The sequence below is a fragment of the Prionailurus bengalensis genome, chromosome C1, assembly GCF_016509475.1.
Source record: "Prionailurus bengalensis isolate Pbe53 chromosome C1, Fcat_Pben_1.1_paternal_pri, whole genome shotgun sequence".
Taxonomy (NCBI): Eukaryota; Metazoa; Chordata; class Mammalia; order Carnivora; family Felidae; genus Prionailurus; species Prionailurus bengalensis.
The window spans coordinates 183,285,076-183,303,009 of record NC_057345.1 but is presented as its reverse complement, the minus strand read 5'-3'; the positions used below and the strand labels follow the sequence as shown (position 1 = coordinate 183,303,009).

General features: G+C 38.0%; 1 protein-coding gene across 1 annotated transcript in view; it reads left to right on the top strand.

Moving 5' to 3' along the window:
• DNAH7 (dynein axonemal heavy chain 7) overlaps nucleotides 1–17,934 on the top strand; it is a 272,118-nt gene that overhangs the window by 85,289 nt on the left and 168,895 nt on the right. The window contains exons 22-25 of the mRNA XM_043577362.1: nucleotides 2,621–2,761; nucleotides 7,883–8,095; nucleotides 13,384–13,493; nucleotides 17,379–17,547. Coding sequence (XP_043433297.1) covers nucleotides 2,621–2,761; nucleotides 7,883–8,095; nucleotides 13,384–13,493; nucleotides 17,379–17,547 — 633 coding nt within the window. The remainder of the gene's footprint in view (nucleotides 1–2,620; nucleotides 2,762–7,882; nucleotides 8,096–13,383; nucleotides 13,494–17,378; nucleotides 17,548–17,934) is intronic.

The window sequence follows — 17,934 nt, the reverse complement described above, 5'->3', positions numbered from 1 at the left end:
GTTAGAAAATCACAAATACTTCTTATAATTAATAACTTCATATTTTCCACATCTCCTAAAACATCAACTCAATCATTTGTAATTATTTTTATTAGTAGAAATTTTCAAGTCATGGAAACAAATACAGATTAATTGAGCAGTTAAATTCATCTTTTACTCTACTATGGACTTAGCATTCAAGTTGCTCATAAGAATAAAAATCATGATTGAATTGGGGATCATGAGAGCAGGATTGAGAAGGAATATGGCATCATGTTCCAAATAACAACAGTTTTCATTAATTTTTCAGATTCTCTCACACATTGTTGAAAAAAATTCATTGGAATCCAAGTGTTTAATGCATATAATGTGCCTTAATGTTGCTTCCTCTTCTTAAATATAGTTTTAATATCTGCATGCATAATAGTTTTTCAATAGATGTAAAGTCATTTGGAGTTTTTCATTTCTCCCTATTGTGGATTAAATTAGAGTGAATGTCCTTATGGATATAGTTGGTTTCTTTGAATGAATTCTTTCTCATGATAAGTTCTCATATGTAGGACCACTAGGTTAAAGAGACGAGGTTTCGGGACGCCTGAGTGGCTCAGTTTGTTAACCATCCAACTTCGCCTCAGGTCATTATCTCACAGTTTGTGGGTTTGAGCCCCACGTCAGGCTCTGTGCTGACAGCTGGAAGCCTGGAGCCTGCTTCAGATTCTGTGTCTCCCTCTCTCTCTCTGCCCCTCCCCACTCATGCGCTCTCTCTCTCTCTCTCTCTCTCTCTGTCTCTGTCTCTCAAAAAATGACCCTCTCTCTCTCTGCCCCTCCCCCACTCATGCTCTCTCTCTCTCTCTCTCTCTCTCTCTCTCTTTCTCTCTCTCTGTCTCTGTCTCTCAAAAAATGAATAAATGTTAAAAAAAGAAATTAACATTTAAAGAGACAAGGTTTCATAGGCCTTGGTGCATATTGACAAATAAGGTTTATTTTATTTATGCAGCTGTAAGTAATGTAAATGAATTCCACTTTGACCACTATTTACCAGCCTTGGTTGTATGGTTTGGTAATTGTTGTATACAGTGATAACTCATTGTTTTAGACATATCCAATACTGTTACAACTATTCTTTTCATTTTGTTTGTCAGAGTGCTTAGAGAAGGTATTTTGGTTGCCATTTCAGAGCACTTAGATGGGGTGGCCAGGAAAACATCATCCCCAAACGTTCTTGTGTAAGTTTGTGTTTCTGAAATGCGCAATCGAATGCAATATAAAGTAATACAAATAGAGATGTGTGTTACTATGTTTCTACTGTATGTAGTCCCATGCTAGCAAGACCATTGCATGCTTAAATTAAGTAAATTTTAGGTCACTTACCGATAATAAAAAAAGTCATGTTCTTGGCACTTGTACCCCTTATGTTACTAGATTATCACGTGTATGTTACTTCCAAAATATGCATGTACTTATATATGTGTATATATATCTGGCACACATAGATACATTTTATATCCAATATTGCAGAACTTTTCGTAATTGTTTCTCCTCATCCAACTATGTAGCAATTGTGATTTAGATTTTAAGTCTTCCTCTTGTTCTCTCCGTGTTGTCCTTCTAGAGCACATATTTATTCCATTTTTGACATTTCTGTACTGTACCTTCTAGTTTCTATGTTTCTGCCGTCTCTCAGTTGCTCATTTTCACCTGCCCTTTCTGTGGCTCCTTCTGGCCTTAGAAACTTTCTTTGCTATCAATAGCCACCACTGCCCTTTATCTCTGTTCAGCTCCATAAATACCCTAGCCAGACTAGAAGTCTAGAAAGGTTCATACATCCTTATATATTTCTCAGAAAAATCTAATTTTGACCGTCTTTTCTGAAACCAAACATTAAAGTGGGTATCACCTCATAGACAACATGACCATTTCAGGTTGATAGATATAAAAGATTAGATTGTTTCTCACTGATGGCTGGTAGAAAAACTGGATATGTCAATCCACGGAAAACATATGGAGGAGAAGTACATGAATTAGACTTAAATCATGTTGCAAAGAATGTAAATAAGACTTTCTGACTTTCCTGATTCTTAACTCTCCATAAATCAGTTATACCCCCTTGCTTGTCATCATTGCCTTGGGCATCTAACTATAGATTGAGAGGAAGTTAGATCCAGAAACACAGAAGGAACTTTAGAGAAGTGGTGTGGTTTGCCTGAGAGTGCTTGTACACATACATGTGCCCCTGGGTGAGTGGGGATCTGATCAAGTTCAAAGAAAATTATTGTCTATGAATTTGGAATTACTTAACTTTAAATCTTGCAATAAAATTGCTTGGGCTTGTTCAACCCAAATGTATCTAGGATATCTTTGGCTACGACTGGTCTCACGAATATTCGATATAATGTGGGTTCACACAAACTGATCATGTATCAGCAAAATAAAATGCTGTGTAATGTATGCTTTTGCTCATAGGTATATGAATAAACTTGAATTTAAATAGTCTAATGACATGCTTTGAGTCTTCATAATTGGCTAAGATGTTGTAAAAAGTTAAATAGTGTAAGTTAATCTGTTTAGGAGTTTAGGTACTCATTGTATAGCTTGTTTAAGTAAACTGTGAAACTATCTTTAGCATTTTTTTTCCAATTAGGTAATTAAAGATGCAATTTCTGCCTATACACAAAACATGCGAATTAACTGGGTGAGGGAGTGGCCTGGACAGACAGTGCTTTGTGTATCTCAAACCTTCTGGACAACAGAAGTACAAACAGCTATTTCAAAGGGACAAGAGGTAAGCTTCATTACCGCCCTGCCCCAGGTTTTTCAGCAGTTTTTAAACAGGTACTATTGCTGGAATATACTAATTAAAAAAACAAAATAAAGACAATCCTCTCAAAAAGTCAAGGGTACTTGAACCTCAATCTTGTTACTAGATACGTTTTTATACCTTTAAACATAGAATTGTAATAGAACTAAGCTTCCTAAACTCAGAAAGATTAGGAGGAAAATAGCATAATCCTCTTTCATACCTTGAGTAAAAGAGGAAGTAGGAAGACAAGGTATCGGTTAGCTTACTTTACTATTTTCATTGTTATTCTTAATGTATTGATTTTGTATAATGATTATTGATTTTTTCTAAAGTTTATTTATTTTGAGACAGAGTGGGAAAGAGAGGGGCAGAGAGAGAGTGAGAGAGAATCTAAGCTGAGAGCTCAGAGCCTGAGGCAGGGCTCAGTCTCACAAACTGTGAGATCATGACCTGAGCCAAAATCAAGAGTCAGACACTTGACTGACTAAGCCACCCAGGCACCCAGTAATTATTGATACTTTGAATGCTTACTTTTAAGTATTCTATTAGGTATGTTAGCATAATAATATTAATTTGCTGTTAGTAATTAACAACAGAAACTACATTTATAGGATTTCAAGCAGGTCAACTTTCAGTTGACTGATGGACCAGTTACAATGTAGTAGTTGTGGATCTTTTGTTTAGAACCATGAATTTCAAATACACACACACACACACACACACACACATATATATATATATATATATATCATATATAATTTCAAATATATAATTCAAGTATATATTACAAATGTATATAATTTCAAATATATATATATGTACACACACACACACACACACACATATATATATATATATATATAAAATTAAGTTTATTTATTTTGAGAGAGACAGAGACAGTTGAGTGGGGGGAAGGGGAGGGAGGAGAGAGAGAAAGAAAGAATCCCAAGCAGGCTACATGCCGGCAGTGCAGAGCCAGATGTGGGGCTCGAACTCACGAAACTGTGAGATCATGACCTAACTGAAACCAAGAGTTGGACACTTAACCAACTGAGCCATCCAGGTGCCCCTCAAATATATTTTGACATGGAGTTTGGTATTATTGTCTTTAACTCTAATGTACCGTTGAACACTGGTAGTGCTGAGGTTTGAGAAACTAATGTTCTCTGTAAGCAGGCGGATCCCATAGAGGATGGAGCTGAGTAACACATACTTAGCTTTGTCAAACTTAACAACAGGTCACTTATTTATTTCCTGTGGGAAGGGATGAGGGCATAGGGTAGGAAGTCAAGGTTTTCTGGAAGAACTGTCTTTATTTTTTTTTTAATTTTTTTTTTTCAACGTTTTTTTATTTATTTTTGGGACAGAGAGAGACAGAGCATGAATGGGGGAGGGGCAGAGAGAGAAGGAGACACAGAATCGGAAACAGGCTCCAGGCTCTGAGCTGTCAGCCCAGAGCCCGACGCGGGGCTCGAACCCACGGACCGCGAGATCGTGACCTGGCTGAAGTCGGATGCTTAACCGACTGCGCCACCCAGGCGCCCCTGGAAGAACTGTCTTCATGGAACACAAGACCCTGGGGAAGGGGGGGTTCCCTAACAACCATAAGCCCTTGGAGTTACTTCTGGGGCCTCAGTTTCTAGCTGCATGTGCTTTCTTCTTCTTCTTCTTCTTCTTCTTCTTCTTCTTCTTCTTCTTCTTCTTCTTCTCCTCCTCCTCCTCCTCCTCCTCCTCCTCCTCCTCCTCCTTCTTCTCTCCCAGTGGACTTAGAGAATTCGTTTTCTCTTTTTCTTTTAAGCCACAACTCATTAACCTCCCCACACAGAGAGATTCCTCCATCACCAATGTAGCGTGGTGGGGCAACATGTAGCCTCCTGGATCTCCCTCCTTGCCTGCTGGCCAGCCCCCAAACCACAATACCAACTTTATCACTCGCCACTGTGGGGACTTAGTCTGCAAGGAACGAAGAAGCAAATGTGAGCAGATTAGACAAACTTGTAGGCATCTTCAAATTTCTTCAGTTTAAATGTGGTGTTTATCAAACCTCTACCCCTCTGCCAAATCCATATTTTTCTTTGATCTTACTCCAAGCAGGCTGCAACAGTGGGAATTGATATGGAGCATTAAAGTGTAAACTACAGTTTCTACTTATCTCCCAAGCATACTTTGAATCTAAAGGGACTTGCCATTTAGGTCACTCCCATTTCAATGCGTCATCTGCTCAAAACGATCTGCCTATAATTACCATATTGCATACAGATGCAAATAGGGTTTGTTGTTGGTTTTGTTTACAGCAGTATGCACTGATACTGAAATTGAGTTGCTTGTTTACTCATTTATCAGTTGATTCAGCTTTTTTTCCTACTTATGTTACATGGCACAGATATGGAGCCATTCACAGAGAAAGCCAGAATGAGAACCTATGCTACTTGAGAGTGATTGAGCTTCATAGACTCAAGGTTCTCTAGAGCTGCAGCTTAGCAAGATTAACAAGTTACACCTCGGTTATTGTTGCTTGCCAGACTGCCCTTGTCTGTTGCATTTTATGGTGCTTTCATAGCTAAGTTTCATGATATGAAACTAGGCTTTATATGTGTCCTTAAAAATTAATTCTTTTTCATCTGCTTATGATTACCCTGCTTCTTTCTGCCCGTGATCTGCTATCTGTGCACCTCGTCCCTGTCTGTATTTCATCCATGTTCAGTCCATTCAAGTTCTGTAGTAGCATCCGGAGGGGCTGGCACATGTTTTAGTATTCTATAATTATGAAAGTAATTATAGTACTCTATGATTTAGTATTCTATAGTATTAGTACTGATTTTTAAAAATTTAATGTGTAGGTCTATCATGGGAGGCTAGCATATGTTTTAGTATTATATGTGTTGATAATTTTTCCTCCTGATTACTGTGTGGTAAACATTTGAAACTGATCACTTTGGTTGAACAGTTAGAGACTCTTGGCAGCCTCATAGAAGACTGGACACTTCCATTGTCTGCAAACATCCCAAGTTGTCTAGAACTTGATGTTATAATAGCCCTGTGTTATCCTGTCACACTCCCAGAGGACCTGTTCAATTTATTAAGTGAATGTTGATTGTGCAACCCGTCTGCATGAGGCATTATAGGGGCTGTAAAATGAATGAAAGAATCGCCGCTGTCACAGAGCTCGGGGTATTGCAGATACTGATGCGATTTTGAGTCACTGTATCATTGCATATGTAGAAGGATCTAGGTATGATAAAAATATTTGATTTCAGCTAGGGTTTATTTTGACAGAATAGAATAGTTGCTACCTTTAGATTCATTAGCTCACTATACAGAATGGTTTACAAGGAAGAAAATGTAACAAAAATGCTATCGATACCGTGATTTTTTTTTTCTATCTAATCTGAATTCTCATTGATTCATATAAATTTTTTCCTAAAGAACTCAGTTTGTTGCAGTTTGAAGTTAAATTTTAGTTCCAGATCTGTTTTCCTAGTATAGGAAAATACATTCTGCTAGTGTATGTAGTACTAAATTCTTATGGACATATAATTTGTGCTGTCAGATTGAAAGATGAAATTTTTATTTTATGTTTTGTGTTGAACTATAGAGTGTGAGAACTGGTAAGGCTCTCAGAGACCCCACTTTTACTGATGAGAAAACTAAGATGCACTCACTGGCATCTTAACATATTTTCACTAGTTGGCTCCAAGAATTTAAACACTTATGGCTATTTATTTTTATTTATTAAAAAAAATTTTTTTAACATTTATTTAGTTTTTGAGAGTCAGAGAGAGACTGAGCACAAGCAGGGGAGGTGCAGAGAGAGGGAGACACAGAATCGAAAGCAGGCTCCAGGCTCTGAGCTGCCAGCATGGAGCCTGATGCGGGGCTCGAACCCACGAACCATGAGATCATGACCCGAGGTGAAGTCGGTCGCCCAACCGACTGAGCCGCCCAGGCGCCCCAACACTTATGGCCATTTAAAAATGGCTCGGACAGAAGTTTATCTTTCACTGCTTATGAAGAGAATTAATAGCAATCGATCATGTAAATAATATGAAGGCAATAGTATTCAAGCACTTCAAACCTTTGAAAGACTGACCTCCTTAAAAATAAAGATGAAATGTTTCAAGGAAGAAAAGTGCCCCTCAGAGAAACAGTGTGCGGTCTCCAACCCTGCCCTTTAAACTTGTTCTCATTCTTGAAAATGCTCATTTTTAGTTACATCACTACCACTTACCTCGTCCTGAAGGAATGAAATACACTGGTCGGTGCCCAATGTTCATTAAATGTTATTAGAGTGGAGAAAGAAAGCACACCAGCCTTCTGGAGCGTGTTGACACTCCCTTAAGCATAGCGGTTTTCACTGATTCTAATTTGATCTTCATCATAAACCCTCTTCTCTTTTTTAACTTACTAATTAGATTTACCCACCAAAAGAGAGCCTGGTACTCAGAACTGGCATTGCTCACCATAAACTAAAATGGGAGATGTTTTGTTTATTAAGATCTTTACTTTTCAAGTGGCACACGTCCAGCTCAGAAAGCTTACACAACAGGACTAAAAGGACTTTGGGATTCAAGGAAGAGGGGTCGGAATTGGGGTCTCAGAGCATCATTGCTACTGCAGCATCTCTTCCTTTGCCTTTCCTCTCTGCTGGTCTCTGGCAGGCTTGTTCCGCCAAGTGAATGAAGGCTTGCAGTAGCTTCAGATTGGCGTACTCAGAGTCCCCCAAACCTAAAGAAAATCACTTTTTTCTCTGTGTGTAGCATTTCCTGGGAAGAACTCTGATTGGCCCTGGCTGGGTCACACATCCCCCTCCTTGCCGCCGTTGGGATAGGGCAAGGTGATGGACAGCTCACCAGAACCACAGAGCATACAGAAGGAGTGGAGATAGGAGTGGAAAGGATGTTGAGTAGACACAAACCACATATTCTTCTCTATCTGGCCAGGTTGGCCTCATTCACCTAATACTTTTGTAGTAAGAAAACTTGATTATTTTTAAATGGTGTCAAATGGGGGAAAATGTGGCAAACACTCTGTATATATGCTAGCTTGAAATGGTTTTGTTCAGAAAAATTCTGATCACGTTAATTATATCTTCTTTTCTTTCAGGCTCTTGAGCAGTACTTGGAAAAATGTAACATGCAAATTGATGACATTGTCACTTTGGTCCGTGGCAAATTGTCCAAGCAGAATCGTGTTACTCTGGGAGCTCTTGTGGTGCTGGATGTCCATGCTAGAGATGTCCTCACATCACTTGTTAAAAAACAAGTTAGCGATGACAGTGACTTCGAGTGGTTAAGTCAACTTAGGTACTATTGGCAAGTAAGTGAAATCACTGAATGTTATTACACAGCAATTTCAGCTCATAGCTTTTTAATTTGTGCTTACTTGCTCATATGGGAAATAGTAGTAGAAGATTTTTTGTTGGGGCGCCCGGGTGGCTCAGTCGGTTGAGCCTCTGCCTTCGACGCATGTCATGATCTCTTGGTTCGTAAGTTCGAGCCCTGCGTCGGGCTCTGTGTTGACAGCTCAGAGCCTGGAGCCTGCTTCGGATTCTGTGTCTCCCTCTTTCTCTGCCCCTCCCCGCTCATGCTCTATGTCTCTCTCAAAAATAAAAAATAAACATTAAAAGAAAAATATTTTTTGTTGATGGCTGACTCTACCCAAAGAAGCATTCTCCAGGCTGAGGGTTAAGGGAGACGAAACTATATATCATCCAAACAAAAAACTATATCTTTATCTATACCCAACTCTATACCCAAATTTATAGTTACATATAAATACAGTATATATATATATATATATATATATATATATATATATATATATATACACACACACACACATATATGGATGCTCACAAATTGAGTAATTATAAAAATGACTCATTTTAAATAAGCCATTATGCTCACAGAATCTGTAAAATGTCCAAACTAGACAGTTTAAAATTGTAATTTCAGATTTTTGACACATCTAAACAATGTAAAAACTCAGACTTTTATTTTGATTTCATCATTAAAGTTTGCTCTTGTTGGTCAGTAGAAGGCTCCAGAAACATCTGGAAGGAAGGCTTTTATCAGGATACCCAGGTGGGTGGTCATGGCAGCACAGCTGAGAATGCAGGAGGAATAAGGACAGTTAGTACAGTGGACAAAGTTAAACCTGTTGAGAGTGGGAAGAAGGAGCTGAGGATGTCTGGAGATACAGACTCAAAAGTTCTTAGCAGATTCACTTTTGTGAAAGGCTTGTAGGTATGGAGTGGGAGGAGAAAAGATACAAGAATAAGAACCCGGGAAAACCATAGGAGAAGTAGTGGGTAGGAGCTCAGTGTGGAATCATTTCAAATACCAGATCCTAGGGTGCCTGGGTAACTCAGTTGGTTAAGCATCTGACTCTTGATTTTGGCTCAGGTCATGATCTCATGGTCATGGGATTGAGCTCTGTGTGGGGCTCCCTGCTGAGGATAGAGCTTGCTTGAGATTCTCTCTCTCTCCTCATCTCTCTGCTCCTCCTCCTACTTTCTCTCTCTTCAATCAATAAGTGAATGAATGAATGCCAGATCCTTCCCTTACCAGATGTAGGACTTGGGCAAGTTACTTACTCTCTAGAAGCATCAGCTTTCTTACCCATAAAATGATGATAATGAGAATATTCAATAGTGAAGATGAATTGAACAATTGATTATAAATATAGGAGAATCAATTACCAGAGAAATTAAAAAAACAATCCTATTTATAGTTGCATCAAAAAAGAATAAAATATATAAAAATAAATTCAAACAATGAGGTAAAATATTTGCATGCTGAAAACTCTAAGACATTGATGAAGGAAATTGAAGACACAAATGAATGGAAAGATACTTTATGGATTGGAAAATTAATATTGTTAAAGTATTCCTAATACCCAAAGCAATCTACAGATTCAATGTAATCCCTATCAAAATTTCAATGGCATTTTTCACAGAAATACACAGTCTTAAAATTTGTATGCACCCACAAAAGACACAAAGCAATCTTGAAAAAGAACAAAGCTGGAGGCATCCTGCTCCATGTTTTCAAACTATATTGCAAAGCTATAGTAATCACATCAGAATGGTATTGCCATAAAAACAGACATATGAATCAATGGAACAGAATAGAGCGCCCAGAAATACACCCAAACATCTATGACCAAATAATTTATGACAAAAAGCCAAGAATATGCAGTGGAGAAAGGACGTTCTATTCAATAAATAGTGTTGGGAAGACTGAATGACCATATAGGAAATAATGAAGCTGGACCACTGTCTTATACCATACACAATAATTAACTCAAAATGGATTAAAGACGTGAATGTAAGACCTGAAATAAAAAATTCATAGAAGAAAACATAGATGGTAAGCCCTTTAAATCAGTCTTGGCAATGATTTTTTTGGCGAGAAAAAGGCAGCAAAAGCAAAAATAAACAACAAGTGGGGCTACATCAAACTGAAACGTGCTATACAGCAGAGGAAACCATCAACAAAATGTAAAAGCAGCTTACTTAGTGGGAGAAAATACTTGCAAATCATATCTGATAAGGGGTTAACATCTAAAATATGTAAAGGACTCCTACAATTAATTCAATAGCAAAAACACAAACTATATAATTTGAAAATAGTCAAAGGATATGAATAGACATTTTTCCAAAGATGTACATATACCTAACAGGTTCATGAGAAGATGGTCGACATCATTAATCATCAGTAAAATGCAAATCAAAACCGCAATGAAATATCCTCTCACACCTAACAAAATGGCTAGTAACAAAAAAGGCAAAAGAGGGACGTCTAGGTGGCTCAGTCAAGTGTGACTCTTGATTTCTGCTCAGGTTAGTATCTCAAGGTTCAGTTCCTGAGATTGACCCTACTTTGGACAGTGCAGAACCTGCTTGGGAATCTCTCTCTGCACCTCCCCTACTCATACACACACTCTCTTTAAATAAATTGACCTTAAAAAAAGACAAAAGATAACAGACAAAAGATAACAATTGCTGGCAAGGGTGTGAAAAAAAAAAGGAACTGTTGTACGCTGTTGGTGGGAATGTAGATTGGTGCAGCCACTATGGAAAACAGTATAGAGGTTCCTCAAAAAATAAAAAATAGAATATGACATGATCCAACAATTCCACTTCTGGGTATTATCTGAAGAAAACAAAAACACTAGAAAAGATACATGCACCCCCGTGTTTATTGAAGCATTATTTACAATAACTAAGATATAGAAACAAACCTGAATGTCCATTGACATACCAATAAAGAAGACATGATATATATGTAGAGGGGAATATTATTCAGCCAAAAAAAATGATACCTTGCCATTTGTAACAATATGGATTGACCTTGAGGACATTATGCTAAGTGAAATAGGTCAGAAAAAGACGTACAATACGGTCTCACTTAAATGTGCAGTCTAAAACTAAACTCATAGATTGGTGGTGAGCAGATTAGTGGTTGCCAGAGGCTGGGGATGGGAAAGTGGGAGAAATGGGTGAAAGGAGTCAAAAAGTGCAAACTTCTAGTTATAAATAAGCCATGGGGTTGTAATACACAGTATTTTACTATAGTTAATAGTACTGTACTACATATTTAAAAATTACTAAATCTTAAAATTTTCCTTACAAGAAAATTTTACTTATGTATGATGATAGATCTTAACTGGACTTACTGTGATTATTTTACAGTAAACACAAATACTGAGTAATTATGTTTATACTCGAAACTAATATTGTATGCCAACTATACCTTAATTTTAAAAAGCCTTGGCAAGTAAAAAGAAAAGAATATGTAGGAAAAATAAGGAACAAATACGTTTTTCATAGATATCTACGGAAAAAATGGAAGCCAGGGGCTTCAGTTACTTATCTAAGAAAATCAGACATTTAGTTCTTTGAATTTAATGATGTCTGAAAAGTGAATTTTATTTATTTATTTATTTATTTATTTATTTATTTATTTATTTATACTTAATTAATTTTTTTAATTTATCCAAGTTAGTTAGCATTTAGTGCAACAAAGATTTCAGGAGTAGATTCCTTAATGCCCCTTACCCATTTAGCTCACCCCCACCCCCACAACCTCTCCAGTAACCCTCTGTTTGTTCTCCATATTTAAGAGTCTCTTATGTTTTGTCCCCCACCCTGTTTTATATTATTTTTGCTTCCCTTCCATTATGTTCATCTGTTTTGTATCTTAAATTCCTCATATGAGTGAAGTCATATGATATTCGTCTTCCTCTGACTAATTTTGCTTAGCATAATACCCTCTAGTTCATCCATGTAGTTACAAATGGCAAGATTTCATTCTTTTTGGTTGCCAAGTAATACTCTATTGTGCATACATATACCACATCTTCTTTATCCACTCATCCTTTGATGGACGTTGGGGCTCTTTCCATACTTTGGCTATTGTTGACAGTGCTGCTGTAAACATCAGGGTGCATGTGCCCCTTCGAAACAGCATACCTGTATCCCTTGGATAAATACTGGTAGTGTAATTGCTGGGTTGTGGGGTAGTTCTATTTTTAATTTTTTGAGGAAACTCCGTACTGTTTTCCAGAGTGGCTGCACCAGTTTGCATTCTTACCAGCAGTGCAAGAGAGATCCTTTCTCTGCACCCTTGCCAACATCTGTTGTTGCCTGAGTTGTTAATGTTAGCCATTCTGACAGGTGTGAGGTGGTATCTTATTCTGGTTTTGATTTGTATTTCCCTGATGATGAGTGATGTTGAGCAGTTTTTTCATGTGTCGGTTGGCCATCTGGATGTCTTCTTTGAAGATGTGTCTGTTCATGTCTTTTGCCCATTTCTTCACTGGATTATTTGTTTTTTGGGTGTTTGTTTGATAAGTTCTTTATAGATTTTGGACACTAACCCTTTATCTGATATGTCGTCTGTAAATAAATATCTTCTCCCATTCCATCGGTTGCCTTTTTGTTTTGCTGATTGCTTCCTTTGCTGTGCAGAGCTTTTTTTTTTTTTTTTTTTTTTTTTTTCAATCTTTTTTATTTTATTTTTGGGACAGAGAGAGACAGAGCATGAACGGGGGAGGGGCAGAGAGAGAGGGAGACACAGAATCGGAAACAGGCTCCAGGCTCTGAGCCATCAGCCCAGAGCCCGACGCGGGGCTCGAACTCACGGACCGCGAGATCGTGACCTGGCTGAAGTCGGACGCTTAACCGACTGCGCCACCCAGGCGCCCCGAGAGCTTTTTATTTTGATGAGGTCCCAAAGGTTCATTTTTGCTTTTGTTTCCCTGGCCTCCGGAGATGTGTTGAATAAGAAGTTGCTGTGGCCAAGATCAAAGAGTTTTTTGCCTGCTTTCTCCTCGAGGGTTTGGATAGCTTCCTGTCTTACATTGAGGTCTTTCATCCATTTTGGAGTTTTTTTGTGTGTGTATGGTGTAAGAAAGTGGTCCAGGATCATTTTTCTGCCTGCTGCCGCCCAGTTTTCCCAGCACCACTTGCTGAAGAGACTTGAAAAGTGAATTTTAGGGAGTTTGTTTATAACATGACAATTGTTTTAAAGAGTTGGAAATTTCATATTATTTAAAATTTTGTTATTTAAGTTATCTTCATTTTCTCTGATTTATCCTAGGAAAATCATTTAGAAACAAAGATGATCAATGCTGGCTTACGATATGGATATGAGTATCTGGGTAATTCCCCTAGACTGGTTATTACTCCGCTCACTGATCGATGTTACAGGTAAACTTGCTAACTTAAGGGTCTATTGGACATAAATTTCACTCACCCCTAGACCACTAAATATTTAAAAGAATTATCTTTGACTCAGCAAATGTATTTTATGTTATCTTTTCCTAGACTCAATACTCCTCTCAACTTGATTTTCAGTTTCTCGTTCTCTGCTGGCTTTTTCCTCTCAGCTCTGGAGCTAAATATTGCCAGATTTTGCTGCTGTTTTTTTTACACTATTCGTTTCTTCTTTCCTTGAAACTTTCTCTTTGTTTTGGATCATTTAAGGCAAACTGTTGCTTCCCCAGAAACGCAGAATTTTGTAGATTTCTGTTTTCATGCAGTGTTTCGTACCATGACTCATGGTTTCCCAAATGTTCTCGTTCACTTTCAGACTTTAATAGCCTACATTCTGAAGGTCCACAAATCTATACCTCCAGCCAAGGTCTCTCCTGTAAACTTGTGCTACATACATGCCTGGTTGGGTATCTCCATTAGATAGCTCATAGGTATTTATGTTTATACTTTTTCTATCAGGTTTCTGAATAATAAAAAGGCTTTAACAACTTTAATCCAAGTTCCCATCTCCTGTATTCCAAATTATTGTCAAAAACGAAAAGTGTTATTTTTTTCAGATATTAACAATTCATATAGGTATAATATCAAAGTTAGCATCTTCCATCCAATTAAAAAATCTTTTTAATGTTTGTTTATTTTTGAGAAAGAGAGACAGAGTGCAAGCAGGGGAGGTGCAGAGAGAGAGAAGGAGACACAGGATCTAAAGCAGGATCCAGGCTCTGAGCTGTCAGCACAGAGCCTGACCGTGGGGCTCAAACTCATGAACCATGAGATCATGACCTGAGCCAAAGTTGGACGTTCAAGCAATTGAGCCACCCAGGTGCCCCTCTTTCATCCAATTTAAAACTCCCCTTCTCTCCCAGCTTGAGCTTGACTCAGACACAAAGCCTGCATTTGGAGAGGCAAATGTGTTCAGTCTTTTGTCAGTTTTATCCCTGTCCTTAGCATCTGTCCCTCAATAGCTCACCTGTGGCTCCTCCAATGTTGAAGGTTAATGGAGGAGGGGAGAAGGAAAGGGAGAGGAGGGTTTACATGTGACAAGTGTCTTGTGTGACAACTATCTCTTGGCTACTTAGTGCCCTCAGTGGGGATGCAAGCCTAGATATGCCAGATCTCCCATGGGATATTTATGTGGGTTTTCTGGAACTTCCCCCATCCCCTAGTTACCTGTGTAAAATGCCTTCTCTGGCTGGCTGGCTGCTGGTGACTTTTGCTTCAGCCTCTGAGGTCAACCACGCACTGACATTCACCTTGGGATCTTTTCTGATTCTAAGTGGGTCTTCTGCACAGAGTCCCATTGAATGTGACTCAAATCTACCTCCCTTCCAGTGGGATCTGGATCTGGTCAGATGATAAACATACATTTATTTTGCCAGTTATATGAGTACATCTCTCTCACTGTTACAGTTTTCCCTGATTCTGCCATCAGAAGCAGCTACAGGCATTCTCTTGGTGCTAAATATTTTAAGTTGTGATTGAATTCCCAGTTCCTGTATTTTACAAATTCCAGGGGTCAGTGTGTCAAGCTTTTTGAATAGTTCTCTAAAGCTCCTCAGGTAGCTTGGGAGAGGAGTAGGTGCTGTTCTTCTTCTCTACGGAGGAATGGGAAATAGACAACATAATGGCAGCTCTTTCAAAAGAAATCTTGCTCTTTACCCGTCATTTACAAGCTTCCTAGCCAATCTCTACATGCCCTGGTGCTAGGTGACCAATTTTACTTTCTGTAAGATAAGATGGCATACATTGCTCTCAGCTTGGGTTTTTAATAAACATTCCAAGACAGAAAGAGCTCTATTTGTATATTGTTATACTTTTTTATACTTTACAGCTAATGTTTATATATGTTTATCAAAAATTTTATCATTGTCTTTACTCCCTATTGCTTCTTCTTTTGCCTTCTTTCTGGTTTAATTTTTCTTCTTACTAGGCAACATCTTTTAGTAATTATTTCAGTGAGGTTCTGCAAATAATAAGCTCTATCAATCTTTGTCTAAAAAAAATCTGGTCTTCACTCAATTATTAGATGACAGGTTAGTTAGGTATAGAACCATAAGTGAATCATAATTTCCCCTCAGCTTTCCAAAGTTATTATTCTCCTGGCATTCATTGCTACTACTTAGTAGTGTGTTACTGTAATTATGATTCCTTTGTAGGTAAATTCTTTCTATTATAGTTTTTAAGATTTTGTTGATGTTCACTGTAATGTTACTAGATGTGGGTAAGTTTTCATTTATCCCACTTGAGACTTTTCACTTCATATCTTTCTTCAATTCTGGCAAATTCTCAGCCATTGCTTCTTAAATTTTGACTTCTCTGCAGTCTCTTCCTTCTTCTATGGTCTCTCAACTTTTTTATATTCTATCTCAGAATCTTCCTGGGTGATTTCCTCATATACCTTCTAGTGCATAATTCTGTTTTTTCCATGGTCACTCTATTTAATCTGTTAACTTTTTAAAAAGTTCAGTCATTAGAGGTGCCTGGGTGGCTAAGTCCGTTAAGCGTCTGACTTGGACTTAGGTCATGATCCCACAGTTTGTGAGTTCGGGAACCATGCTGGCTGGGTTCTGTGCTGACAGCTCAGAGCCTGGAGCCTGCTTCACATTCTGTGTCTGCCTCTCTCTCTCTGCTCCTCCCCTGTTCATGCTCGCGCTTTCTCTCTCTCCCTCTCTCTCAAATATAAACATCAAAAAAAAAAGTTCAATGACTATATTTTTTATTGCTCGAGTTCACGTTGCCTCTTTTATGAAATTGGCTTTTTTCCCCTCACAATTTTCTTATGTCTATTGCTTTTTATTGAAATCTAATTGAATAAACCACCAGGATGCCAAAGAGTACCATGTATGCAGTAATCCTCCCACACCTTTGTCCATCTGCCACTGCAAGTCTGACTCTTAACTCAGATCCCTCTCTCTCTAGTTTTAATCGTGAGCTCCTTTTTTAGTAAGGGTCATTTCCCCATGCAGTCTTACATTTCCTCAGCTGTGGAGGTGTCCATGGGGAGCAGTTTCACATTTACCTCTGAAAAGGGCTCTAGGGTTTTCTTTGGTCCAGAACAAAATTTCAATGTTAATTTCTCAGTTTGGGTTCACATGCCCATGAATAATGGATATTGGGACCATACCCCTATGAATGATGTAGGCTTTTGATTGGGTGCTACATGAAGTATAAGCTTCCTAACTCCTCTGTAGTTGATCCTTTGTCTTTTTTGAGTAGGCTGCTAAAATAACTTTACTTCCTCTTTAGAGAGAAGTCAGTTTTTCAAGGCTTCTAAGTTTATATAGGTAAATCTATTTCAGCTCTTTACCTCGCTCAGTTCTAAGAATTTTTCTATTCCGTGTGGTAGTAAATACACTTGTGTTTGTATGCAGATCCCAAAACAATATGCACCTCTATAGTTTAAGCACCTAATTACTGACAGCATTGCATTTCCTCTTCTTTGGTGATTTCCTTTCCGTTCTTTCAAAAATGGCTATGTATTTCCAAAGTTAGTATCTTTTTCTATGTAGCATTTCCAAATTCTTGTAATTAGGGGCATTGGATGGTTTACGGCCTCAGCTGAATTCTCCATATTGACCAGAGTCAGCATTGAATTTCAAAAGTGTGTTTGTTCTGACTTTGTCATATATAATCAGCTATTCACAAATTAAATATGATAACAGATAAAGTAATGCACAAAGATTTTCCGAGATTCATGGGAAGGAAGAAATTATTTAAGAGGAAGGAGAAAATTTGGCTGTCAGTTTAAACTTTTCCTCTGTTCATAATAGATATTTAAGAATAACGTTATTCTACAAAGATTGCTTATTGCTTCTATTTCAGGACCTTGTTTGGAGCTCTTCACCTGCACCTTGGAGGAGCACCTGAAGGGCCAGCTGGCACAGGAAAGACCGAAACTACCAAAGATTTAGCAAAAGCAGTGGCCAAACAGTGTGTCGTTTTCAACTGCTCTGATGGGTTGGATTATCTAGCTCTAGGGAAATTCTTTAAGGTTTGAATTGACTCATTTCTTTACAAAACGATGACTTCTCAGAGAGGAAGTTCGATAATTTAATGCAAGTATAAGACTTATTTGTATTTTAAGTAAAATTAAAACACTATCTTCATTCTCAAGAGGAGTAGGGTTATTTCAAAAGCTTACCTGAGAAGGAACTGTCCCTCAGCCCCCAGCCCCTGCTATGATGGGTCAATATTACTAATAGGAATGAGTGGTGTCCCTTCAGTATACTGGGGCAGCTAAAAATGTGAGAACAAATACATCACGTAAAGACTGCGGGGAATCTCTTCTTTAACCTATAGCTCTTATTATTAACAAGTCATGATTTAGTAATTTACTTTCATAGATACACTCTAGTTAATCTTTTTTTGTCAAGTTAAA